The sequence below is a fragment of the Pseudorca crassidens genome, chromosome 11 (genome assembly GCF_039906515.1).
Source record: "Pseudorca crassidens isolate mPseCra1 chromosome 11, mPseCra1.hap1, whole genome shotgun sequence".
Lineage (NCBI taxonomy): Eukaryota > Metazoa > Chordata > Mammalia > Artiodactyla > Delphinidae > Pseudorca > Pseudorca crassidens.
This window is the reverse complement of record NC_090306.1, coordinates 47,679,448-47,704,898: the sequence shown is the minus strand read 5'-3', so window position 1 is coordinate 47,704,898 and position 25,451 is coordinate 47,679,448. Positions and strand designations below refer to the sequence as shown.

At 47.5% G+C, this 25,451-nt stretch overlaps 2 protein-coding genes across 5 annotated transcripts; both read right to left on the bottom strand.

The window, feature by feature from the left end:
- Positions 1 to 297: 297 nt before the first annotated feature.
- SUOX (sulfite oxidase) lies at positions 298 to 4,802 on the bottom strand. 2 transcript variants are annotated; one of them, XM_067696910.1, is made up of 4 exons: positions 4,722 to 4,802; positions 2,914 to 2,973; positions 2,476 to 2,653; positions 298 to 2,241 (listed from the first exon to the last, which is right to left on the bottom strand). In XM_067696910.1, the coding sequence occupies exons 2-4, from the start codon at positions 2,961 to 2,963 to the stop codon at positions 832 to 834; spliced, it is 1,638 nt and encodes a 545-aa protein (XP_067553011.1). In that variant the 5' UTR covers positions 2,964 to 2,973; positions 4,722 to 4,802; the 3' UTR covers positions 298 to 831. The 2 variants fall into 2 exon arrangements, with proteins under 2 accessions (XP_067553011.1, XP_067553012.1); XM_067696911.1 differs by lacking the exon at positions 4,722 to 4,802 and adding an exon at positions 4,006 to 4,683.
- A 1,898-nt stretch (positions 4,803 to 6,700) lies between these two features.
- RAB5B (RAB5B, member RAS oncogene family) lies at positions 6,701 to 24,308 on the bottom strand. 3 transcript variants are annotated; one of them, XM_067696920.1, is made up of 6 exons: positions 24,199 to 24,308; positions 12,545 to 12,807; positions 10,659 to 10,810; positions 10,256 to 10,378; positions 9,598 to 9,691; positions 6,701 to 9,278 (listed from the first exon to the last, which is right to left on the bottom strand). In XM_067696920.1, exons 2-6 carry the CDS (start codon positions 12,705 to 12,707, stop codon positions 9,163 to 9,165), a joined length of 648 nt encoding a protein of 215 aa, XP_067553021.1. In that variant the 5' UTR covers positions 12,708 to 12,807; positions 24,199 to 24,308; the 3' UTR covers positions 6,701 to 9,162. The 3 variants fall into 3 exon arrangements, with proteins under 3 accessions (XP_067553021.1, XP_067553020.1, XP_067553022.1); XM_067696919.1 differs by lacking the exon at positions 24,199 to 24,308 and adding an exon at positions 24,004 to 24,192; XM_067696921.1 differs by lacking the exon at positions 24,199 to 24,308 and adding an exon at positions 22,889 to 22,907.
- Positions 24,309 to 25,451: the final 1,143 nt, after the last annotated feature.

Genomic DNA, 25,451 nt, shown 5'->3' with positions numbered 1-25,451 from the left:
GAATTGTGTGGGGGAGGGGCTTAAGGATGCCGAATCAAAAAAAATTTCCTCTCTTGGGGGGTATCCTGAGGTCATTCACCTAAGTAGCCCCGCACATACTGAGACTTCAGAGAAGGAAACCCCAATCTTGACTTCCCTGCCCCTGCTTCCTTTTTCCCTTCCCCCCACCTTGTTTGTTTTGGGTTGTCTCACTAGATATCCCAGTACCAATCAGTGCACCGCCCTCTTGCAACTTGCTCGCTCCGCAGCCTCAACAAGTCCCAAAGGTCATAATCTTTTTTTGCTTTTTCAGAGTGGTAGTCTGAAACAGATATTTTATTGATGTATTTAGAAAAGTGGAACAATAAAGGGAGAGAGTTGCGCCCTTCACGACCCCTGGCAACCTAGAGACGTAGTAAAAAGTTGCATATACACTTTTCTTACACATATCCTCACACATTCTCTGAAGAATCCAAGAAGAAAAGCAAAATAAGGCCTCAGTGGTGACAGTCATTAGAAATGGAGATAGGGTAGGTAGAGAAAATAGCACTTACTTCCAGAATTACTTTTCCTACTTCTAGCCCTTTGCTCCAGCAGCTCTTACCTCCTCTAAGGCACTGGGTCAGCGGCCAGGAGGGGTATGTAACACCTCCAGTCAAAGGGGAGCAGGTGCCTGGGTGGAAGTGTGCAATGCATGTACCTGTGTGTGGCTTCCGAAGGCATAGTCAGGGTTGTGATCCAAGACATGGAGAGGTGGAGGGAAGGATTTTTTGTGGTAATGAGGCCAAGGGATGGGTGTGGAAAGGGGTTTAGAAGGTGGTTCTGGAGAGTAGATGGTTCCATTTCACTTTCTCATGGAGCAACATGGACATGGACACGGTGCCAGGCATTGCTGAGCACGCCTCGCAGGTTCCAGATTGGGGCCACTGTGTCTGGCTGAACATTGTAGCTGTCATCTACAGCCTTACAAACGATGTTCAATTCTTTTTTCCCAGCTGGCACAGGGGCTTGCAGCTGCCATAGCCGCCAGGCCCAGGCCTTTCGGGCACGCTGTTCCTCTCCATCCAGCTCAGCCACCTGCCAGGTTAGGCCCCCATCCAGAGACACATCCACCCTGACCACAGCTCTTCCTCCACCACTCCATGCATAGCCTTTGACAGTCACCTCCCCTGACTCTATTGTCTCCCCATCTTTGGGCTGTGTGATGGCTGACTGGACAGGAAGTTCCTGAATAGATGGAGCCGAGTCAAAATCTACAGTGTCCCAGTCCACAGATGGAGAGAAGCCTTTGTAGTCCCGCCGCTGCCAGTGGCTGTAACTTTCCTCTGGTTCCACGCTCACTTTGCCCAGCCATTTGACATGGCGGGCACCCACCACACCAGGAACCACCACCCGCACAGGGAAGCCATGGTCACGAGGCAGAGGCTGCCCATTCATCTCATATGCCAACAGGACCTCAGCTTCAGGGTCCATGGCCCGAGCCAGGGGGATGGATGCTCCATAGGCAGTCCCTGTGGGGTCTGAGTCCAGTCCCTCAAAGCAGACATGGGCCTCAGTTTCAGAGAGCTGGTGACCAGCCTGGGCTAACACATCACAGAGCCGTGCCCCAGCCCAGCGTGCAGTGCTAATGGCCCCTGCACTCCACTCCAGACCTCTTACTTCTTTGAACCGAGTCATCTCAGACCGCCGGTTGCCAGCACACTGCAGAGTGACAGTGATCTCGTGCTTGGGGAACTGGTACAAGTCATCCAGGGATAGGCACAGTGACTGACCCCCAGGTGGCCCTACTACATGTAGGCGATAGGTGTCTGGGTCAAGGTTAGGTACAGGCAAATGATTCCGGGTGAAGAAGATAGGGTTGGGTGTGATGTAGTTTTCTGTCAGCAGCTCAGGGGGGGGCTCCGCATTAAAGGGGCGCTGGCTGTTGACCTTCAGGGCTGGGTGACGTATAGGATCGTCAGCATAAGGGTCAGAGGTCTTCAAGATGGAGGCTGCCTTGTCATCGGGGCTCAGCTCCCCAATCTTGTACTGAGCCAGTATCTCTCGCACGTGGGACTGGTTGTGAACAGCATAGAGGGCCCAGAAGGGCTCTAGAGGACCCCCGGCTGCTAGCATCAGCTTTGATGGACCCCCTGGGTGTAGGTCCACAAATTCTGTGACATCAAAGACCTCAGAGCCCAAAGTCACCCAGATCCCAGTCTCAGGGCTGCTGTGGGATCTCACTTCCTCCCTCGTGTATAGGCGTGGTGATTCCTCAGCAGCCTGCAGGCAGGGCAGGGGTTAGGCAAAAGGGAACAAAATTTTAAGAAGAAATCACTCACTTCACCCTGACCCGACCCACAAAGTTGTGGCCACTGGGAAATGGAGGTAACAAATTCCATCTCTACTGTGCATGAAGCAGTGTCACCGTGGGCTCTGTGGTAAAGCCTGGGTTGCCTGGTCAGCTCACTATGGCCCCTTTGTTCTGACAGTGAAGTCCCTTCCTTCCCTACTTACCCTGCACCGGTGGTCATGATAGGCCAACACTGCACCAAGCCCTAGAAGAGTCCCCATTACTCTCCATCCCCTGGTGCTGGAGTTATCACCAGAGATGGCATGGCTGGAGCACTGTGGCTGAAATGAATCATTCGTAGAGCAGGCCCGAATGCAGAGCCTTGAAGGGGCTGACTTGAGTCTGGAAGAGAGAGAAGTCTTCTTAGTAGCACACTTCTGATCATAAGAAAGGGCTAGGGAAGGCCTGGGGTGTACCTCTCCCAGGTTAGCCATTGGTTTCTTCAGTTGGGACTTAGTTTCTCAGGGATGGGTGGGACAAGTGGGACATGGCTTTCCCTTTCCTCCCTGGCCACTACCTCAACCATCTTAATCTGGCAGATAAGATAAGAGTCATAAAGGTACAGGGAGTAGGAGATATGGGCTAGGAACTGGATGGCCTACCTGTAGGCCTGTCGGAGCCCTGGGACCACAGTTCTGTGCAGCAGCAGCATTACGGCAGACCTAGGATAGGAGGAAGATTCCAGGATCAAGACAGGGAGTCCTGCATCAGGGATGAGATTAGGGTAGCTTGAGGGAATGGGTGGGAGGACACAGAGATCAGCTAGGAGCTCTCTGGACAAATGGGTAAACTTTTTCTGTGGTAATGAGGCCAAAGAATGGAAGTGGGGGTCCAAATGGGCCCTTAGAGAAAACTTGGAGAACTTCGGAGACAGAATATGCTGACAGGATGGAAAGGAATGGGGGGTGGGAGAGAGTCTCCTAGAATCACCTGTCTCCCATCCTCCACTCTCTACTTTGTCCACTACAGAGAACAATGGGGGCCAGGGCCTAAAGGGCAGAAGCCAAAAGTCTACTGTCCAGTTTGCCAGTTTATTATTATTATTAATTTATTTATTGTTTATTTTATTTTATTTTTGGCTGTGTTGGGTCTTCATTTCTGTGCGTGGGCTTTCTCTAGTTGCAGCGAGCGGGGGCCGCTCTTCATCGCGGTGCGCAGGCCTCTCACTGTCGCGGCCTCTCTTGTTACGGAGCACAAGCTCCAGACGTGCGCAGGCTCAGTAGTTGTGGCTCATGGGCCTAGCTGCTCTGCGGCATGTGGGATCTTCCCAGACCAGGGCTCGAACCCGTGTCCCCTGCATTGACAGGCAGATTCTCAACCACTGCGCCACTGGGGAAGCCCTTGCCAGTTATTTCTGAAGTCAGCAGAGGACAACCGCGGGGTGTACTCACTTAAAAAGAGACAAAAAGGTGAAAAAAGAGTGGGAGGTGAAGGAGCTCGGATGCTGGAGTCAAACTGCTTTGCTTTTATAAAACCAGTACTGCCCTTAACCAGCCCTGCTCCTGGGCAGGATACCAAGCCTCTCTGAACTTGTGTCCTCATCTATGAAATGAGATCTACCTAGCAGAGCTGCTGTGATGAGCAAACAAGTAATAGCATTATCATTGAAGGCTTTTCCCTCCACCCACCCTAAAAAAATAAAATTGAACCCGGCTGGGAACTGGACCCCAATCTGGACCAACCCCAACCCCTACCTTGTCTATGCCATTCCAGTGAGCTCAGCAAATTGAGGAGTTAATGGCCAGGATGTCAGGGGATGGGCTAGAGAAGGAAGAGGGTAATTTTTCTGCTCTGGCCTGCAGCAGTTTCTTCCTTACAGCACTGAGCAGATCACTGACCCCAGGAGGGCCAAAGCAGGGAGGGGTGAGAAGAGTCAGAACTGCTGATGAGATGCTAAAGAGGGGTGCCGGCACAGAAACTGCGAGGAAGCTAGGAATAGGAGCAGAGTCTGCATTTTACTCCTGGGCCTTGGGACCCTCACTCTCCCTCCCACTTTCCCTCAATCCCAGCAGCCCACTATAACCAGACTGGCAGTGCAGGTAGAGCTGACTTGTAGGTGAACTCGGTCAGCTCAGTGTCCCAGGTTTGGGAGAGGCAGTCTTCTGCTGCAAAACGGAGGCCACCCCCTTGTGCGGGTGGTGGCCAGTCACTTTGGGTAGAACATGGATATGTCCAGCACCGGGGCCCACGCACCCGCTTCCATGTCACTGCCCAACAGCTGGCCCAGGAGTGTCTTGTAGCAACGCCCCGCCGCGGCCCAGGAGCACAAAGCTAGCGGGAGTAGAGGCAGGTACTGGCAGTTTTGCTGTCCTTAGAATTCGGAGCACCCCTGGATGCCAAGACCGCCGCCGCCGCCCAGGTTACTAACCCTGCTTCCTCCTCTTCCCTCTCCCGGCCCCAGCCTCCTTACCCAGCTCGGCGTCCGCAGTGTCTCTTTTACCCGCTCAGCGCCCAGCGGCTGCCGGCGAAGGGGCGGGGCCTGCGCCGTGACGTTGTGCCGGAGTAAAGGACCACTCTCTCCCCTCGGCTCGTCCCCCAGCCATTGGCGCGCGGCGGGCCGCCTCCCAGCTGCTGTGCCCGCCTCCTGGAAGCCGAGGCAGGCGGCGCGCCACCGGGGCTCGGAGCTAGGACGGGCTGTTTTTGCTTCCACCCCCGCCAGACGAGGAGTGGGACCTCATGTCGTCCGGAACCCGGGCAGTGGAAGGTGATGAGGACTCCAAAGGTTGGGCTGAGAGATGTCCCCGACCCGCCCCACCAGCTGAGACACAAGGTGCTTTCACTAGAGGCCTCGGGATCCAGCCGGCTTTCTCCCGGTGGTGAGCTCCGTCTCTAACCTATTTTTTGACAAACGCCTGTGTTGCAACTACAACAGCCCTGTTTGCCTTTTAGAGAAAACAAGATCAAGCGCTCAATTCTTTTATGTCCAGGAATGAGATCAGAAATGGGGCCTAAAATGGTGGTTCAAAGCCTTCGAGATCCCTTGGACCAGCTGCATTTCTCCTCAAATTATAGAACCAACACTAAACAGACATCTTTTTAATTTTGCTTAGTTGTCAATTTATTTTAAAAAGTCGTCCTTGATGACATTTTAACGCCCCAAAGTAGGAAGACTGTAACTGCTCATGTCAGAATAAAGGATACTAACAGAAATTGTTTGCTGTTACCCTTTTATCATTTGGTGTGGGAGTGAAAACTTGTCATTGGCTAGCTGTGGACCCGGGGCAAACGTATCCACACTGCCCTCTAGAGACTAAAAGGTTGAGTTACAACCTTACTTTAAGTGAAGATCATTTCCCCTGCCTTTCTGCTTTCCTAAACTGGAACTAGAAGAGCTTTTTACTAGGAATGAAGAAGCCGTGGGGGAGTCCTAAGAGATATACAGTAAGGGGAATTGACAGTGAAAAGGTGATTTTGGCTCTAAGGTTTTTGGAAAAAGAAAGATTCCCAACTCAACTGTGTACAGTTAAATCATCGGAGAGGCCTGACGCCCAACCTATCTTACCCAGGATACAGAAGTCAGTTAAGGACTGTCTGAAGCCATGGGATGAGACTTCTGCCCAATAACAGTGTCACCCTACATAAAGCCACACACATGCTTTATATAATTGACGTTTAAATCTCAAATTTTCTTCATTTTACAGAAGAATCTGAGGCAGAAAGCAACTAAGTAACTTGATCAAGACCACAGCTGGTAAATTGTCAGAGATGGGACTGAATTCCAGGCTCTGTCTTTCCTGTCCTGCAGATTCTTTGGAATTCAAAACTCCTCCTGCAACCATACCTAATCTTTTCTCTGTATCATGCCCCCCCACCCACTTCCACTTAGACTTTGAGGGACTGAAGGCTTCAAGTACAGCAAGAAACGAGCAGAATTTCCTGCTGAAATTTTCCTGTTGGGGTAGAAGCCACATGATCAATCAATAATGTTAACTCAGTGATGTTTAAAAAACTTTCTTAGGTCATGGACCCCTTTGAGATACTAATTAAGGCAGTGGGCCCTCTCCCTAGAAAGCTGCACATAGATAATTTGCATAATACTTCAAAGTATTCACAAATACCACCTCTCCCTCCAATCTCATCAATTGTCTGCCCAGAGGTCCACAGACCACCACCCCCTTCCATGTTAGGATGGCCTAAAAAAATTAGCTAGGAACAGATTTGGTGAGCTCTCTAGTGGCCTGGGAACAGGAGTGATTAAACAGCAATAAAGGGCCTATTTTCCAAATTGGGTTATCTCACTATTCAAGAAAATATTAATGAGAATAAGGAGGTACCAGGATGCAAGGGAGGGTGTGTTTCTGATTCAATAAAACATTACTGGGTTGCCTTCCAAATTTCTAGTAACAGACAGAGAAGTAGCAAAAAAAAAAAAAAAGCAACACTCCAATACACTTTTTTTTTCTCCTTTTTTACTTACATTAAATACATTGGTAAATCAGCAGTCGCATTCTGTTACCACGATTGTTATGTTGGGAGAGGAAGAAAGGGGAAAAAAGGCAAATGCTTTCTTAGAAGCAAAAAAAAAAAAATCAGAAGAAAAAAATGAAGAGCTGGGAAATAAAAACTAAGATTCCCTAAGCCCAACAGAGCTCAAAGGAAAGCAGAAGAGCTAATAGGAAGTAGAAGGAAGGCAGCAGATAGGCCCAGAAGCTAAGGCCAATCCTGTTCCTAAGGGGAGGGGAGGCGAAGCCTGGAGAAATGGTTTCCCAGCCCCAAGGCAACGAAACATCTTCACTACTGCTCCATGGGGAAAACTACACAGAGAAAGAACTTCATTTCTAAGAAACTTAAGAGAGCCATCGTAGTTCTTCCACTTGTAAGGATGCACTGGCTGCTCTAGGGGGCTAGTGGGTGCTGGGGAAAGGAGGGGAAAATGTGTATGTGTTTCAGGGCCATGGGAACTAAGGCTGCCCCTGGTAAAGGAAGGGAATTTAGGTGTAAGTGGAAGAACCTAAGCTGGGTCCTTCAGAATCTCAGCTTCATGGATTTCTCAGCTTCTCTGGGACAGAAGGCAGTCTGCAAGCCAAAAGGGCAGAAAGGTTCCAATCCTAGGTCACTATGGCCTCTCCTCTCTTATTCCCCCCAATCTCCTCAAAACCCTGGGCTAGAACAAGAAGGATTTAGAGTTCTCTCTTGCCTTGATGGCTTCCCAAACACATCTTAAAATACCTGATGAGGGATGTGAAGAGAGACTAGAGATTTAGAAAGGACCAACAAACTCTGGTGATGTGAGACAGCTGTGAGGGACCTTCAGTGCCAGTCGTTCCCTGTCCACAGGAACAGGTATTATATTAGGGGGCCACAAGTAGGCCTCTGTGGTACTACCCCCCCTAGTGGTACGTGGATTAAACCACTGGTTGCATGGGGGATGGGTTTGGGGGGTAAGCATGGAGGGACCAAACTGAAGATACTAACAAAGGAGAAAAGAAATAGGGCCTGATGGGAGGTGGGGAACAGAACAGACTGTACAGTGGGAATAAAGATCATACCTATTTACAGGGAAGTAGAAAAGACATGGTAATGGGTGGATCAAATTGAATGGGAACCCTGGGAAAGGACAGAAAACTCCTCCCTCTTGCTGACTCCTCTTCACTCCCCTACAACGGCCTATGCTATCCTGAGACTGCTCTCCAGTTGCTCAGTTAATTCCTCAGGAAAGGTAAACCTATACCCAAGAGTTAGGCTGGCAAGAATACAGGTGAAGTAAGAATCAGAGTTGGAGGAAGCTAGCAGTGGAGACTGGGCTTGAGTAGCTGCCACCGGTACTGTTCTCTACAGCCCCTCCCCTAACCTCATATACACCTCGGATTCCACTTAATTAAAAAGTTAAGAGGGCAGGTAAATCAATCAAAACCCCCATAAAACAAGTATCACAACTGAACTACCATCAATTAAAGTGCAAACTGCAGGGGGATATCGTGGCTGGGGCTGAGGCCATCTGAAGGCCAGAGAGAAAAAAATGCATATGTGTAAGTCAGAGGATGGGTGTCAGAAACTGGTCCCTCCTCCATTTGATCACAGCAGAGCCAAAGATGCAGGCAACCAGTGAAGATTCTTTGGAGGACTCTGGGGTCCAGAATCTCCCCCACTATGGGGAAGAAGCTACCTAAGAGGCTGGGTGAGGGGAAAGTAAGCCTTAGAAGAGTTCCTGAGCCACAGATGACACTGCATCTCCACCTCTTCCACCTCTGCCCAGTTAGCTAACAAGACTCCAACCTGGTGCGTGAGAGCTTGCCTTCACATTCTCACCTCTACCTAGAAACACCCTCCACAAGGCCAACTCAGTGTTTTCAAATATGAGAAACTCCAACCAAATAAAAACAAAAAGGAAATGTTTCCTTACTCCCCCTTGCTCTGAGCCTTACTTTCCCCCAGGGTCCTTAATGTGACTGAACTGGAAACCTCCTTCCTCACTTCCTGGGTTCACTACCTTCTCCATCCTGGGGAGAGGAAGAAAAGGGAATCAAGAAGAGAGACTGACCAAAAGCAGAAGGGGAAGGGGCAGGAGACAAAAAAAGTTTTCTGAAAAAATGGGGAGGAGGAGGAGGAAAGATAATTAGGTCACTGTCTTGCACCTATAATACAAAGTGAAGAAAGTTTGTTTTGGAAGGTAAGTCCTGGGGGATCTGACCCCCAAGCCCCAGAGCAGGGGTAGGAGGCCAGTGGCAACAGCTGCCTGGTGTTGTTGCTGAAGCGTTAAAAAGTGCCATGACGGAGCTGTCAAGAGGCAGCCCTTGGGAGCCAGGGCCCAGTGTGCTGTTACCGTAGGGGCTGTGTGCTGAGCGGTGGGGATGGAGGTTATTTCTGAGCTCTCGTGCTAGCTCCATACTTGTTTGCCGCTAGCCACCCCATCAGTTGCTACAACACTGGCTCTTGTTCTGCTGGGACTGCTCATGGAGATCCACACCCCGGCTTCGGCCTGCTGCACCCCCCAGATTCTGGGGTTCACTCTTTGGCAACTTCTTAGCTAGAGATAAAAACAGAAGGGAACAAAGTATGGTAGATTTTACTCATCCCCCCAGAAAAAGACTATTGGGGGAAAGTGGAAATGCGAGAAACTAAAAGAATGCTCCGAAGAGGGGAGGGTTCATTGTAAACTACATTGAAGATGAGGGGGCTCAAACTGCAGCCAAAGGATGGAGGTCACAATGGAAAGTTAAGGTATTTCCACACCTGAAGTTTTCATAAGAGGAGACGCTCCCATTTATCCTTATGACTTGGGTTAGTCATCTTGCCTAGAGGCAAGGGAAAACACACAGGAAGACCTTAGGCTGCTCTGACCTTACCTATTGCCAGGAAGAGATCGTTCACGTTCATAGCTGTCTTGGCTGAAGTCTCCATAAACAATAAGCTGTTGTCATCTGCATACGCCTGGGCCTCCTGCAAGGGGTGGGGTGTACTGGTACTCAGACTGTAGGGCAGGAACAAGTACTGCCTTTCCACTCCCACGTAGCACCAGAGCTAGACAATATCCTAGGTTCCCTCCCCTTAACTGCCCCTCTGAGCCAGCTGGCCCTGGACCCATATTTTGGAGATGACTCCCTCAAGGGATAACCCATGGTCTAAAGCACTTAATCCAACAAATAGATGTCAGGAATCTTAATTACTGGGGAGGAGGTAAGTTGGTTGGGGGCTTTTGGGTTCTGACACTTGAGTATCCCTTACCTCAAATTCAACTGCTCCCTCCTTCCTCTTTTCATACTGGTACCCCCACAGCTGGTACTGGTACTTCCCTACCCCTCTGCTCTGGAATTTTCTTCTGACTCCTCTAAAATCTCCTGGCTGGCATTAGGGTCACAGTGTTGCTGTATTTAACTTGGTGCAGAACTGGGGAATGAGATGATCAATGTCCTGAGATGAGATTTTCAGAAAGGGCAGGTTTGGTAAAAAGAGGTCCCAAGCACAGAGGGAGTGTGTCAGAGAGGGACTCTGTGGCCACCTTACTTCGTACTCCACCATGCGCTTGTTGGCCAGGTCAGCTTTGTTCCCCGCCAGGGCAATAACGATGCTAGGACTGGCCTGTCGCTGTAGTTCCTTTACCCATGTCTTTGCTCGGGCGAAGGTTTCCTAGGAAAACACAAGGATGAGAATGAGTAGGCTGGCTCATTCAGCCTACTGACTGCCAATCCAGGCCCATCAACTTCAAAGCCCAGTCTCAAAACTCACCTCTTCTAAGCAGCCTTCACTCACTGAAACCACCTGTCTCTGGTAATTCATTACCTGTCTTCTCAGCACTTGGAAGCATAATCTGTATTCTTATTTTGCTATTTCAAGAACAAGTTTTCTCTCCCCCACCTATTTTAATTCCTATAAATAAAAGCAAGGACAATCTTCTCGGCCCACTTACCTGATTAGTAATGTCATAAACCACAATTGCAGCTTGGGCACCTCTGTAGTACATGGGGGCCAAGCTATGGTATCGCTCCTGCCCAGCTGTGTCCCAGATCTCAAACTTGACTGTTGTGTCATCTAAACAAACCGACTGGGTGAGGAAGGCCGCTACGAATAAGAGAACAGAGAAGTTGTTGTAAGTGGGAGGATGCATGGGAACATCCCACCCTCCTTCAAAATATCTCTACTTTGGGTCTAAGACAAGTCACCACCCAGGCCATTCAGCTACAGGAAAGGTTTAGCATTCTCCTCCTTACACACAAGAAAGGTTTAGCATTTTCCTTCAGATCTTGGAACCAGAATTAAGCCTGCTCTTGGCTAAGTCCTCCCTGCCAAAAGTTTCTCTAGCTAAGGAATGGGGGAACATCATAAACTCTGAGGGACAGAAAGAACTGGCACTTATACCAGAGTCATCCCTCTTCTAACCAAAATAGAGGAGTAAGAGATAATGACGGAGATAATAAGCTTCAGATAAAAGTCACATCAAGAACTGATTAGAGGGCTTCCCTGGTGGCGCAGTGGTTGAGGGTCCGCCTGCCGATGCAGGGGACACGGGTTCGTGCCCCAGTCTGGGAAGATCCCATATGCCGCGGAGCGGCTGGGCCCGTGAGCCATGGCCGCTGAGCCTGCGCGTCCAGAGCCTGTGCTCTGCAACGGAAGAGGCCACAACAGTGAGAGGCCCGCATACCGAAGAAAAAAAAAAAAGAACTGATTAGACAGGGACTTCCCTGGTGGCACAGTGGTTAAGAATCCGCCTGCCAATGCAGGGGACACGGGTTCAAGCCCTGGTCCGGGAAGATCTCACATGCCGCGAAGCAATTAAGCCCGTGTGCCACAACTACTGAGCCCACACTTTAGAGCCTGTGAGCCACAACTGAGCCTGCCTGCCACAACTACTGAAGCTCAAGCGCCTAGAGCCCGTGCTCTGCAACAAGCAAAGCCACTGCAATGAGAAGCCCGCGCACCACAACGAAGAGTAGCCCCCGCTCGCCGCAACTAGAGAAAGCCTGCACGCAGGAACGAAGACCCAACACAGCCAAAAATAAATAAATAAAATAATTTAAAAAAAAACTGATTAGACGATTTTAAAGCCTGTTGTGAGGTCCCACCATTATCAGTATTATTTGGCTGTTACTTTTTCATATTACCTCTGCTGGTCAAAGAACACATTTCCAAGGTGACTTGGAAATAAGTCACCCCCCCAATAAAAGTGGGGAAGGAGTTAACATGGGAGTTCTCATAAAAGACCCTTTATTGAATTACCACCCTATTTTGGGGTAGTGGCAAAGAGAAGGTAGCAAAGGTGGGAAAAGCAGATTCCTTTACGTTTTGTATTTAGTTCTAACCTCTATTTTACCAGATATGTGCATCAGGATCAGCTAAGGAGCTTTTCCAAACATACATGTCTACACTGCCACCAACCTCACTCTACCTCCAATACTAATCAGTAGATCTAGGGTAGGGCCCAAGCATGCATAGGATGAAAATGCTCCCTAGGTGATTCTGATGTACATCTCTGATTATGAGCCACTGCCCCAAACCAACCCTGCTCAAGATGACACTCAACTGAACTTCACTGGCATTAAGATGAGAGTGGGAGGAGGAAAACAGATTAAAAAATTAGTGGTTTTCTTGGTGCTCAAAGGCCAACCTTTCTAACTTTCTTCTAGGAAGTAAGAGGATGAACATGGACTTGCTTTTGGGCATTATGGCAATTTTTTTTGTTTCTTAAAGGATTTCCATTCCAGGGAGCTAAGAGGGCCAGCTCCACAAACAGATCCCTAGATCTCCCTTCAAAAGCCCTTCTAAGCATTGAAACTCTTCTCTCCCTGAAGTACTCACCTCCAATGGTGCTCTCCTGGTACTCGTGGAACTGCCCTTTGACAAAACGTAATACCAGGCTAGACTTCCCCACTGCAGATTCACCCAGCAGGACCAATTTGAATTGGCATATTTTGCTGGCCTGGGGCTGCCCATTGGGCCTGGCTGTGCTTCTGCTAGTCATGGCTAGATTATCAGAATGGGAAAGGGTAGAGGGAGGGGGATGCCACAGAGCGGCAGAGGGGGGAGGGGGGAGGGGAGGGGACTTCCAGGCTTCAACAGTCCTGCAAGAAAAAAAGGAGGTAAAATTAAACACAGGGCCATTACAGCTGCAATCACTTTTTAGAAAAAGGACAGAATCTCTGCATTTCTTTGCTCCTATGAGGACTTAACTCTTACAATCACCCACCATTAAAAGGTTACACCACTGAGAGGGTCCCAGGCACCTGACACTCACTGGTAAGACTGGGGAACAGTAAAATAAGAATTGCATCTAAAGTAGAGTGTGCTGAAATGGAGAGACTGAAAACCATGTGAGAGTAGTTTTTAATCTCCCAATCATTCCCCACCAGGTCTTCAAAGAACAGCAATATTGATCAACTTTTAGTTGGCTTGAAGAGCACCAGATCCACCCAAAAGTATCCTAGATCCCTCCTATCTCCTTGGTGTCCTGGTGCTGTCCTTTTTTTATCCCCTCTTTTTTCTAGCTTTCAAAATGAGAAATTCACTCTAGGGGTATGGGATAAGAGTCACCCATCCTAAGAGTAGAGGGATAGCTTCTGGTTCTATATCCTTCTTACACGACCATTTCTGAAAATTGACATTTCTGAAAATATAACCAGGGTCCAATGATCAGAAAATCCATCCTTTCTCATTTCTGATCAAAGGTAATAGAGAGGGCTTCCCTGGTGGCACAGTGGTTGAGAGTCTGCCTGCTGATGCAGGGGATGCGGGTTCGTGCCCCGGTCCAGGAAGATCTCACATGCCGCGGAGCGGCTAGGCCCGTAAGCCATGGCCGCTGAGCCTGTGCGTCCGGAGCCTGTGCTCCGCAATGGGAGTGGCCACAAGAGTGAGAGGCCCGCGTACCGCAAAAAAAAAAAAAAAGGTAATAGAGAAACAGACCACATTGAGTATTAATTCTTTCACTTTTCTTCTGCCACCTCTCCAAGTCTGAAAATCTATCAAGTCTGAGTCAGTAGGCCTGACTTACTCTCAACTTGCAGCTGTCTTCCTGGTGCCTAGGGATTAGACTACCCTCCACACTGAAAGGGCCTAACAGCTGTAGCCCTCCAAGTTAGAGGCAGAGAAAGAAGGTGTACCTTCTAAACACATGCGGGAATCTCCGGTAGATGGTATAGGGGATAAGTCTTCAAGCAATAAATACTTGATGAAAGAATAAAACTGAACCACCTTCTCTACCTTCCAAGCGGCTAGGAAAGCTGGTGGTGGAGGAGGAGACAGAGAGAGAGAGAAAGTTGGGACTTTGAGTGTCCAATCATCCAAACCTGAATATATTTCATCATCCTGACTCTGGCGGGAAAGGAACTGTGAGATTCAAAGAAGTGTTAGCATGATCACAGCATGTAAACCTATCCCCAAAACCTAAGCGTTGCTTGGATTATACTTTGCTTGTTCAAATTAATCTTTCCCTTCTCCAAGGTTGATTCTAGTGACTCCATAAACATCATACTCTGTGACATATATGGGGAAACATTATTTTTTCACTATAGCAAATTGCTTTGGGATCAAATCAGGGCTAAAAATATCTGCAATCCTAGTAAAGACAGAAAAACCATACAGGAGGAGGTGTAGAGGAACAAAGGCTGTGGAGTCCAATTCACTGGATTTATTTTATAGTTCTGATTACTAGCTTTAAATCTTTGGACAATTTACTAAATCTACCTGTGCATTTGTTTCCTCATCTGTAAAATGGGATAATAGCCTATGAGTACCTAATTCATAAGGATTAAATGAGATAATACAGACAAAGAACTCAAATATTTGACAAAAAGTGCTATATCAATGAATATAAAGGTACTAATCATTACTAATATGATATCAAGAAAATTTCTCTGATGAGCCTTACCTTCCACCTTTTTAAAAAAAATTTATTTATTTAATTTATGTATTATTCTTGGCTGTGTTCGACCCTCGGTGCTGTGTGCGGGCCTTCTCTAGTTGCAGCAAGCGGGGCTTCTCTTGTTATGGAGCACGGGGTCCAGGTGTGCAGGCTTCAGTAGTTGTGGCACGCGTGCTCAGCAGTTGTGGTGCACAGGCTTAGCTGCTGCAAGGCATGTGGGATCTTCCCGGACCAGGGCTCGAACCCGTGTCCCCTGCATTGGCAGGCGGATTCCCAACCACTGTGCCACCAGGGAAGCCCTCACCTTTATAAAATGGAAAAAATACCTACCTCATAGAGTAGCCCTGAGGATTAAGTGACACATTTGTGTAACATAGTATTAACGAATAGTAAGACAGGTATTGTTGGGCTTCCCTGGTGGCGCAGTGGTTGAGAATCTGCCTGCCAATGCAGTGGACACAGGTTCGAGCCCTGGTCTGGGAAGATCCCACATGCCACGGAGCAGCTAGGCCCGTGAGCCACAACTACTGAGCCTGTGCGTCTGGAGCCTGTGCTCCCAACAAGAGAGGCCGCAATAGTGAGAGGCCCACGCACCGCGATGAAGAGTGGCCCCTGCTTGCCGCAACTAGAGAAAGCCCTTGCACAGAAACGAAGACCCAACACAGCCAAAAATAAATAAATAAATAAATTTTAAAAAAGAAAATAAAAAATGAAAAAAAGAAACTGCCAAAGTGTTTAAAAAACAAAAAGACAGCTATTGTTATTTAATGACCCTGATTCACAGAAAAGATCAATTTAATATATTAAAGGATATCTCAATATTAGTTGTTATCAATATATGCCTAAAGAGCAGCCATGATATGAAAGAGGTAGAGAAAAAAACAGGAAAAAAAAAGTGTAAAGAGGAAGTTAACGGAGAAATGAGATTGAAATGAGAACACAGACAAATCCCAAAGTAGACCAGATTAAGACAGAGGACTGTAAGAAATTACTCTGACCCTACTGGGTATTTTGTAGTCCCCTAGGCCAAGGAGTCCCAAGAATCCAGATATACATGTGCCACTTTGTGATGAAGTTTTCACTGGTCTGTGATGAAATGATTAAATAAAAATGATATATTGGGGACCTCCCTGGTGGTCCAGTGGCTAAGACTCCGAGCTCCCAATGCAGGGGGCCCGGGTTTGATCCCCGACCAGGGAACTAGATCCCGTGTGCCACAACTAAGACCTGATGCAGCCAAATAAATAAATAAATAAATAAATAAATAAATAAATAAATAAGTTGGGCTTCCCTGGTGGCGCAGTGGTTGAGAGTCCACCTGCCGATGCAGGGGACATGGGTTCGTGCCCCGGTCCGGGAGGATCCCACATGCCGCAGAGCGGCTGGTCCCGTGGGCCATGGCTGCTGAGCCCGTGCATCTGGAGCCTGTGCTCCGCAACGGGAGAGGCCACAACAGTGAGAAGCCCGCGTACCGCAAAAAAAAAAAAGATATAGCAAGTTCTTCATAAAGCTAAATTTATTCATTTTAGGAGTTTCCTTTATAACAAGATTTCTAACTTACATTTTTTGTATCAGTTTTCCCTCAAAGGTAAATATGTATTTTTTGCATGGATAAACCTCTAAGACCTATTGTTAAAAGTTAAAAAAAAAAGTTGGAGAACAAAACATGTGGTTGATCCTGTTTCTATAAAACAAAGCAACATTCTGCAGAGAAAAAGGTACGGAAAGATACACACTGATCTGTTAACACCGGTTATCTCCCTCTAAGGAGAGTGGGATTGAGGAAAACGGTATGTGAAGGACTCAGGTGTTTTCATTCCACATAATTCTTTCTTTTTTTAACAGGAAATATATATTTTTAAAGTTTCCTACATAACTTTTAAAAAAATTGCTTTTTTAAAAAAAAATTACAAATAATGGTGTTGATAGGCAGTAGTAAGCTTTCTAAATATACTTATGTGGAAAAATAGAAACCCCCAACTTTAAATTAATTGGTCCATTAAATCCAAAATTCTGGGAACCAGTACTGCAAAAATCAGTATTAATTAGCTTCTTAACCACTAGTCACAGTTCTTTAGCTCTTTTCATCCTCAAGCCTTTAGAGCAGTGTTTCTCAAACTGTGGGCTGTAAGCCAATAGTGACCTTGAAATCACTTGCTGGATCATGATCAGTATATTGAAAAAAAGAAAAAATAAATAGAAAAAAATCAAGTGGATTGCAAATAATAAGCATGAGAATAATTTTGTGAAAATGTTTCACTTGTGGGTGTATGTACATACACTGAATTATGATGTAAAAAAAAATTTTTTTTTTAATGAGCCACAATCAAAAAAAGTTTAAAAAACACTGCTTTGGAGAGGCCTGAAACTGAAAGATGGGTTAGTAGGAAGTCTAGTCTCTGGCCAGCCTAAAAAAGCACTTCCAGGTGAAATTAAGATGAGGGTTTAATATAGCTCTCCAGGGGTCAGAGGTTCTCCAACCTGCAACTAAAGTTATAGAGCAATTATGAAAATGGAAAGTTAAAGTCGACAGAGGCAGTCCTGCACAGTGGTAAGGGCTCTGGAATCAGGCAAGCCTGAGTTTTATTCTCTGCTTTGCCAATTAACCCACTGTGATTTAGGCCACTCACTCCCTTTGCCTTTCTAAGCTTCAGTTTCCTTACCTATGAGGATCCGGGGATGGGGTAGGGAGTATAATAGGTGAAAGTAGTAAAAGGCAGAATTTGAATTCAATTCCAAAGTTCTGGGTACATTTAAGAAATGTGTTTCTCTTAGGGTTTCTCAGCATCTGCAAGAATTATTTTTAAAAACACATTTATGGGGCTTCCCTGATGGCGCAGTGGTTGAGAGTCCGCCTGCTGATGCAGGGGACACGGGTTCGTGCCCCGGTCCGGGAAGATCCCACATGCCGCGGAGCGGCTGGGCCCATGAGCCATGGCCGCTGAGCCTGCGCGTCCGGAGCCTGTGCTCCGCAACGGGAGAGGCCGCAACAGTGAGAGGCCCGCGTACTGCAAAAAACAAACAAACAAACAAAAAAGACAAAAAAAAACATTTACGTAGTACTTCATATACATTGTTTCATAGGAAAAGAGGATAGGCCATCATAACTCTACACTTTACAACAGAAAACAGATTACACAATAAGAAAAAAACCTCTACAGATCATAAGCTGATCAAGTTTCCTTTAGGTTGACACACATACACTATACTCTTAAAAAACAACAGAAAAAAAGTTACTAGATTCTTCAACTTACTCCCTCACATTTCAAAGCATGTGATCCAAAGAGCAGAACACTAAGTTAGAGTGGACTGAATTCTCATCGGCAGACACGTCTCTCTAGGCCTGGGAAAACAGTAGGGAGTTGGAGAAGTGTGAAGATAGGAAACAGTTGGGAATTCCCTGACGGTCCAGTGGTTAGGACTCTGTGCTTCCACTGCCGCAGCCCGGGTTCAACCTGCAAGCTGTGCAGCACGGCCAGAAAAAAAAAAAAAAAAAGAGGAAACAGTCACAGACACACGGATTGGTCACTAACCCCCACAGATAAGTCAACCCAGAGCCAATCGGCAAACTCTATTGAACTGTCAGAGATTAGTAACTATGGGGTTAGAAAAAACTATCTCCCATTCCAATGTTTCAGCTCAAGAATATGTCCTACCCTCTCTGTTCACAGTAATTGATGGGCTGCCCATCTCTGTGCCTTGATCTTTAATTCCAACATGTTAATAAGGGTATCATGTTTCTTAGGCAATAGCTAGACTCTCAAAAGATCAGGGATACAGAAATGGAATAATACATATAAGATTCAATTGATTTCTCCCCTATTCTAGAAGTGATTTTTTTGCTAACAGTTGACAGTGGGCAAATGATCCATCCAAAGGCAAAAAATAAATCACAGCCAACCAGTCAAGTGGTGCGATGATTATTACCTTCAAACCTGAGGCAAAAAAAGAGAGGTTTTTCTTCCCTTCAACACTTTCAGTTCAGATGAGAAGAAATGACAACTTCCCTCAGAAGTGCAGCCCCACAAGAATGGCTTATCAAATGACCATTAACTGGGCTTCCCTGGTGGTGCAGTGGTTAAGAATCCGCCTGCCAATGCAGGGGACACAGGTTCAAGCCCTGGCCGGGGAAGATCCCACATGCCGCGGAGCAACTAAGCCCGTGAGCCACAACCACTGACCCTGCGCTCTGAGCCCACGTGCTGCAACTACCAAAGCCCATGAGCCTAGAGCCCGTGCTCCGCAACAAGAGAAGCCACTGCAATGAGAAGCCCACGAGCCACAACGAAGAGGAGCCCCCGCTCACCGCAACTACAGAAAGCCGGCGTGCAGCAACGAAGACTCAACGCAGCCAAGAATAAATAAATTTATATTAAAAAAATGACCATTAAGGAGGATTAAGGCATGACGTCATCAGTCTATTGGGGAAGGGAGAGGTGGAGGATGAGGGGCAAGTTCTTTAGTGTGAGCAGCTCTCCCAGCAGCACAGGGAAATATGAATAGGAAAGGTTTCTTAGGGAGTTCCCTGGCAGCCCAGTGGTTAAGACTCTGAGCTTCCACTGCAGGGGGCACGGGTTCAATCACTGGTTGGGGAACTAAGATCCCGCAAGCTGTGACCAAGAAAAAGGAAAGGTTTCTTAGCCTGCCGAAACCTGAGGAATGGAGTCTGCCTAGGGCAAGACTCCATTCCTCAGATTCCTTCCCACTTGGTAGCTTTGGGTTCCTATGCCAACTACATATGAAGCCTCCAGAAGTCTGTCATCTACCAATAGAGACTGAGTTCAAGGCACAGAGCCACTGGAGTCTAGCCCCCTCCCAAATGTTAGCCCTGAAGTTCAGTTTGCCAGATAAGAGGCAGTTTAGAGGTCATCTAGTCCAGTCTATACTTTACAGAGAGGAAACTGAGGCAAATAAAATGAACCAGCTTGCCAGGTGTTATCACACAGCCAGTTTTCACACAACTGCTTAGTAGCAAGTCTCCTTCTAGCACATACTCTCAGCCAGGTACTCCTGCTCCTGTTATACCACTATACCTCTTCAGGAAGCAGGAGATGCTGAACTCTGAACTGAAATCCAAAGAAGGCACCAGGACAGGAACACGAGCTTAGATTGGATAGTTTCTGCTTCTATTCATTTTAGATAAGTACTTCCTTTGGGACTGAAAACAAGTTAGGAAGGCCCAGGTCTTTGCTGGGAACTGGAATCTACTCCCATATCCTTCTGACAGAAGGACTCACTCATTACTGTGCTTCTCTAAAAGGTCTTGGCCAACTCCTGCCAGGACAGTTGAAACAGAAGCAATTCAATGGAAGGTGCTAGGAAAGCAATGGTAATTTCTGCAGAATTCAATGGGCTGTGGGATTAATGTGAGATTTACTGAGCTGGGAAGATAGAGCAGAAGCCAGTAAACACCTTCAACTCTCCAACTTTGTTTAGACCCCAAATTACCAAAACCTTAAACTGAATTCCACTACTTGGCTCATTGTGTTGATCCAATGTTAACCAATGAGTCACAGGCTTAAATGAGAGTCCTTCCACTTCACCCTCTCCCTTATATTTCCCCAAGAGGCAAAAAAAGCATACTTATCTCTTATCAGCATGGTACTGCAAACTCCCTATTATTGACCTATGAAAGACTGGAATGCCTTTCCCCACTTTGTCTGCCTAGCAAACACCTAATGTGTCTTTTAAAGCCAAGCTCAAATGTCACCTTCTCTGTGAAACTGCATAATTACTCTCTCACCCCAGCAGAATTCATCACTGCTTCCTCTAGGATCCCACAGTATTAAAACTGTATTCTTGGGAGTTCCCTGGCTGTCCAGTGGTTAGGACTCAGTGCTTTCACTGCCAGGGCCCGGGTTCAATCCCTCGTTGGGGAACTAAGATCCCACAAGCCGTGTGGCATGGGCAAAAAACAAAAACAATCAAACAAAAACCCTGTATTCTTATCACAGCATTTATTACATTATTTGACTTAATTGTTTGTGTCTGTCTGCTCTGCTAAACTATGAACTTCTCAAAAAGTGTGACTATTTTTTATGTCATCTTGAATCTCCAGAGCAGAGCACAATGCCTGGTCCCTAGTAGCTGTTCATTAATTAAGGCCAAAGTAATCCTGCTTCCTTCCTCCATCTACTCCTCCCCTTCTGTGCCATCTAAATAGATTCTTACTCAGTTCCATTTGGGAATGTTTTTAACAGGCCAGTTCTCCCTCTTGCCTCTTTGTGATCTCCCCTAGATGGAGGGGCCTCTTGGGACCCAGCCCACAAGGTACTGTTGCAACTCACATGGGCTAACTGCTTTTCCTGTCACCGGTTACTATACCTCAGATGGCTTAATCACACCAAATATGCAGCCCTCCCACCGTAACACTGAGGCAACTGTGGCTAAAAACAAAGTTCTCTGAATCTTCAGTTGATGTTAAATGTTCAAAAAACTTCGGATCATTATCTCTATTAATTCCTGAACTTCAGAAACACAAGTTTAAAAAAAAAAAAATCATACTACCACTCTGACAAGGTACCCACTGCCCCTCAACAGAAACTACAACCTGGCCCAGAAATCTGCACACACTTTGCTCACCTGGGTGGCTCCTTATTCAGCTCAGTTACCATTGAGTCAGTGACTAAATCTTTCCTAAAACATTCTTGGGAAGTGGGAGTGTATTGTGTAGGGTTTCAAGGTATCCCTCCTCCAAGACGGCTGTTGTGTTTCCTTATTTTAAATTCAATGTCTCACACTTTGGTTACTTTCCAACCTGAAATGCCTTAGGATTAGGGAGCAGGCTATACACTTGCTTCTCCTACCCCATGTCTCCTCATAAGTCAAATTCGTATCAATGCGCACAAACAAGTAAACTATAAAAGAGCAATCCTTGCTCCTGGGCAAAGTAAGAGTTAGAAGGGATGAGGTATGACTTCAAGGGCAATGGGAAAGTCCTCTTCTCCAAATATATTTTTGTAACTCCAGATCTATGTTTGAAATTCTATATTGATGATTTCCACTCCTTAGCTCCCTCTTTAAGAAGCAAAAACTCTTGGAAGGATTAATACTTTAAGTGACTATTTGTTATTTACACCTTAATATGGAGCAATTCCAGATCAGTTTTTGAAAGAAGGCTTTGATTACGGGGAAGGTGGAAAAGACAAGAAGGGATGTATAGAAGAAAGGGACAGGATATCATCAGGATGTAGGAAATGGCAAAGCTTAGTGAGGATTTAAAAAACAAACACACACACACACATCTACACAACTTTCTCTAGGACTGGCTTTGCAGGAGAGAAAATAAAAGTTCCTGGGGGTACAATAATCAAGGTTTCTGAGGGCACTGTATAAAGGCTGGACACATCACAGGGCTTCTAAAGCCAGTAAGGACAAATTCAATTAATAAGGGGGTGAATAAAATGTCCCAGCTGTGCTGAGGTTTAGAGGAAAACCAGTTTCAAAGCCAGAGAAATCTGGAAGCTTCTCATATCATTATAGAAAGACAGACACAGGGGCCCCTTAGGAGAACCATCATCTTCTTCTGGGATAATGAAGGGACAGTCGTATAACCTGAACATGCAGAGACCATGAACCAGAAGATAGAAGTCCCAAATTCCTCACATTAGCAGAGATGCCAATAATTCTCCCAAACAAAATCATTCACTTTAATGTTTCCTTCCTGCCCATAAAAGAGAAAGACGTTTTGGCCATCTATTTGGGCATTTCCTGGGATACCCAGTGCACAAGTGGGGTGTGTGCGTGTGTGTGCGCATGTGTGCGTAAGGATGTGAGTGATAACCCAGACTATAGCTCTCTGCTTGTCTGAATTTGATAAAAGCAAGACAAAATGAACTGGGAAAGGAGCATAATAAATAACAGAGTATGGTCCCAGAAGGGAAAACTGGAAAGAATGAGAAACCAGAGTTTGGTGGGAACATGAAAACAGAATTGCCTTTGGTGGCACATCCCCCAAAGTGAAGTAAGATTAGTCTCATCTATTGTCTCTTATCTCTGACCTTTCTGGATGAAATGAGTGAGGTATATGTGGGAGGATCTACACTTTTTACACTTCTATAAAACTTGAATATTTTAAAATACGTACTTATTACTTTTCTAATTAAGAAGAAATGTATTTATAAAATACAGTGGTATAAAAGGGAAAAAGGAGGAAGTATAATAAGGGAAAATCCAATAAGCTCCAATCTATGGGGGGGAACTAAGGAGGTCAGTAGACCGTTAAAAATATCTGGGAGGAGGGGATCCCTATGTCTTAGAAATCCATCTTCCTTTTCTCTACTCACCTCCTTCCCCAAGTGCCTCTCTGTTTGACCCAACTTTTTAATAGCTCAGAAACCCGGGCTCCTGAAGAAGTAGACAAAGAACAGGGGTGATGCCAACCTTCCGGAATGGAATTTCTCACTCTTCCCCAAATCCCTTCCTCAGTGATATCACCTCATATTTCCAGGCTTGGTTCCACATAACCATTACCTGCCTGTGAAATACCCAAGCCTAAGTGCCACAAAAGTTTCACCAACTATGGTCAGGAGATCTCTGGATGGCTGGGGACCCCTAAGCCCAGTTCCAATGCAGAAAATGAGTCACTGATTGCCCACGTCTAGGTGAGAGATATGGTCTCCAGTATAGACCACATTATTAAGTAGGAAAGAAACGAACAAACATCCCCCAAATCTAACTTCTTAGCTTTTTCACAGGACATGAGAAACAGGAGGTTAGAAGAAACCCAGAGGCTGCAGCCTAAACCAGCTCGAGGCGAGGCCAAGGGAAAGTGCAGGGGCTGAGTCTGGAATAGCCAAGAGTCACAGAAAAAAAAGTTACTTTTGTCTTCATTGGCTACCCTGGGAGTACCAAAAAACTTCAAGTTGCCACATCTCCACACTAATGGGAACAAAAGCGTGATTACTCGCGAGCCCCAGAGCCTCCAGCCCACCCTTCAGCATTCCCAGAAGCTCCCATTACTGATGGGAGGCCCTGCTTCCACTGCCCCGGCTACCTGAGTCTTCTAGATTAGAAAAGCTTTCTTCGCTTGTCTCAGTTCTCCCGCACTGAACCCAAATCCCTCTCAGCTCAACTTTGGGGCACCCTAGTTATTTTTATAAGTCACTTTCCCTGAAAACAATGCTTCTTACCCAGCTAAGAGCCCTTCCCTGGCCCTTGCAATGAGACCTCTCGAGAGAGCCCCAGCCCCGGTTCCCCTCCGGGCCCGGGCGCCGAGTCTGACCCCTCCTTACCTCCGGGAGAATGGACTTACCTCACCCGCCGCCCAGTCCCTTTCCCCCAGTTCCTCCCTCTTCGGCGCCGCTCAATGAGGCCTGCCCCTGCCCGCACACGAGCCCCGGCCTCCCGCGCCGGCCCCCATCCCGGCCGCCAACACCACCCGGCCGCCTCCCCGACTCACCAACTTCGGGCTCCCAGCCCGCCCGGCCCCCTCCTCAGCGCCCCCATTAGGCCTGCCGGGGCCCGGCCCCCTTCTCCTTTCTCTGGTGGGCCACTCTAACCCCTCGCAGAGGCCCAGACCCGCCTCTGCCCTCAGGCCGCACTCCTCTCCGGGGCGCCTCCGCCCCTGCCCTTGCGGGCTCCATCAGCCCGGTACCTGGGGCTCCGTCTCCCCCGTCGGGCCCAAGCCTCTGTCGAACAGACAAACAGCTGCAGCTCAACCAAACCCTCCTGCCCCTCCTCCTCCTCCTCGCCCTGTGGCGGGGGCCCCAGCCAATTGCACGATTACCCGCCTACCATCAAGGGTGGGCTCTGTGCGTGCTAATCCGCCAATCCTCTGGAGAAAGGCAGTGCTGTCACCGAGGCGTAAGAGCAGAGGACTGGACAGGCGGTGCCCCAGACCAATATAGAGAGGGAAACTTTGAAGATGGACGAGGTGAGGAGCCACTAAAGAGCGAGCTCCCCGAGATAGGGGGCGGTACCCTGTTGACAGGCGTATACTCTAACCAGTAGACTCGCGACACCCTCATGACCCCGCCTTTTAACTCATAAACATCTAATCAGGTGAGCGATGGGGGCGGGTCAAAGTGAAACTTTAACCAGTACTGAGAAAATTCGGGACTTGAATGGCAGGCAAGGCGGGGTTGAAAGAGGCCTTAGGAAGGCCGCTACTGACCTTCGCCCCTCCCCTGGGATTTGGCGGGGCCTGCCTCTGGCGCCCCGCCTTCTATCACAAATTCGCGGGCGTGAAGGGAAATACCTCTCCTAGGGACCCGGAGCCTAGGAATTTAAGCGGCCCTCACGTCGGTGCTTCCTCCTTTTAGTGGGGCCCCAGAGCACAGGAATTTTGGGGATGGCCCGCGGCAGTCTGAGATGTTTTTTGGTGAGCTGAGACAATGGCACCTCCAAGAAGTGGTAGCTTGGGGAGGCTTTAGCCCCTTTATAATAATTTTTCATACAGACGATTGATGTATTCTAAATCGCATGTAAATGTGAATAAGTATTTTTAGAAAACTTTTCTGTTTGTGATATGGAACAAAAAGAAAACAAGACGAGGGCTTCCCTGGTGGCGCAGTGGTTGAGAGTCCGCCTGCCGATGCAGGGGACGCGGGTTCGTGCCCCGGCCCGGGAGGGTCCCGCATGCCGCGGAGCGGCTGTGCCCGTGGGCCATGTCCGCTGGGCCTGCGCGTCCGGAGCCAGTGCTCCGCGACGGGAGAGGCCACAGCAGTGAGAGGCCCGCGTGCCGCAAAAAAAAAAAACAAAAACGGTAAAAAGAAAACAAGACGAGCTTACTGGGAAATGCAGCGTCAATGCGAATTAACCTTGGAGCCCACTTCCAACCATACTGCTGTTCCTGAGCCCTAACATTGAAAATCTGGAACTGGAGCCTTGTGTGTATGTGTATGTGAT

Bases quoted from the DNA above. Each gene is read 5' to 3' on its own strand.
- SUOX (XM_067696910.1), bottom strand. From the start codon at position 2,963: ATGCTGCTGCTGCACAGAACTGTGGTCCCAGGGCTCCGACAGGCCTAC. The intron at 2,654-2,913 runs GTAGGCCATCCA...TCTCTCTTCCAG, and splicing joins GGGCTCCGACAGGCCTACAG to ACTCAAGTCAGCCCCTTCAA. The intron at 2,242-2,475 runs GTAAGTAGGGAA...CCCTGCCTGCAG, and splicing joins ATCATGACCACCGGTGCAGG to GCTGCTGAGGAATCACCACG.
- RAB5B (XM_067696919.1), bottom strand. From the start codon at position 24,050: ATGGGGGCGCTGAGGAGGGGGCCGGGCGGGCTGGGAGCCCGAAGTTG. The intron at 12,808-24,003 runs GTGAGTCGGGGA...TTTTTCTTGCAG, and splicing joins GGGCTGGGAGCCCGAAGTTG to GACTGTTGAAGCCTGGAAGT. The intron at 10,379-10,658 runs GTAAGTGGGCCG...GTGTTTTCCTAG, and splicing joins TTTATGACATTACTAATCAG to GAAACCTTCGCCCGAGCAAA.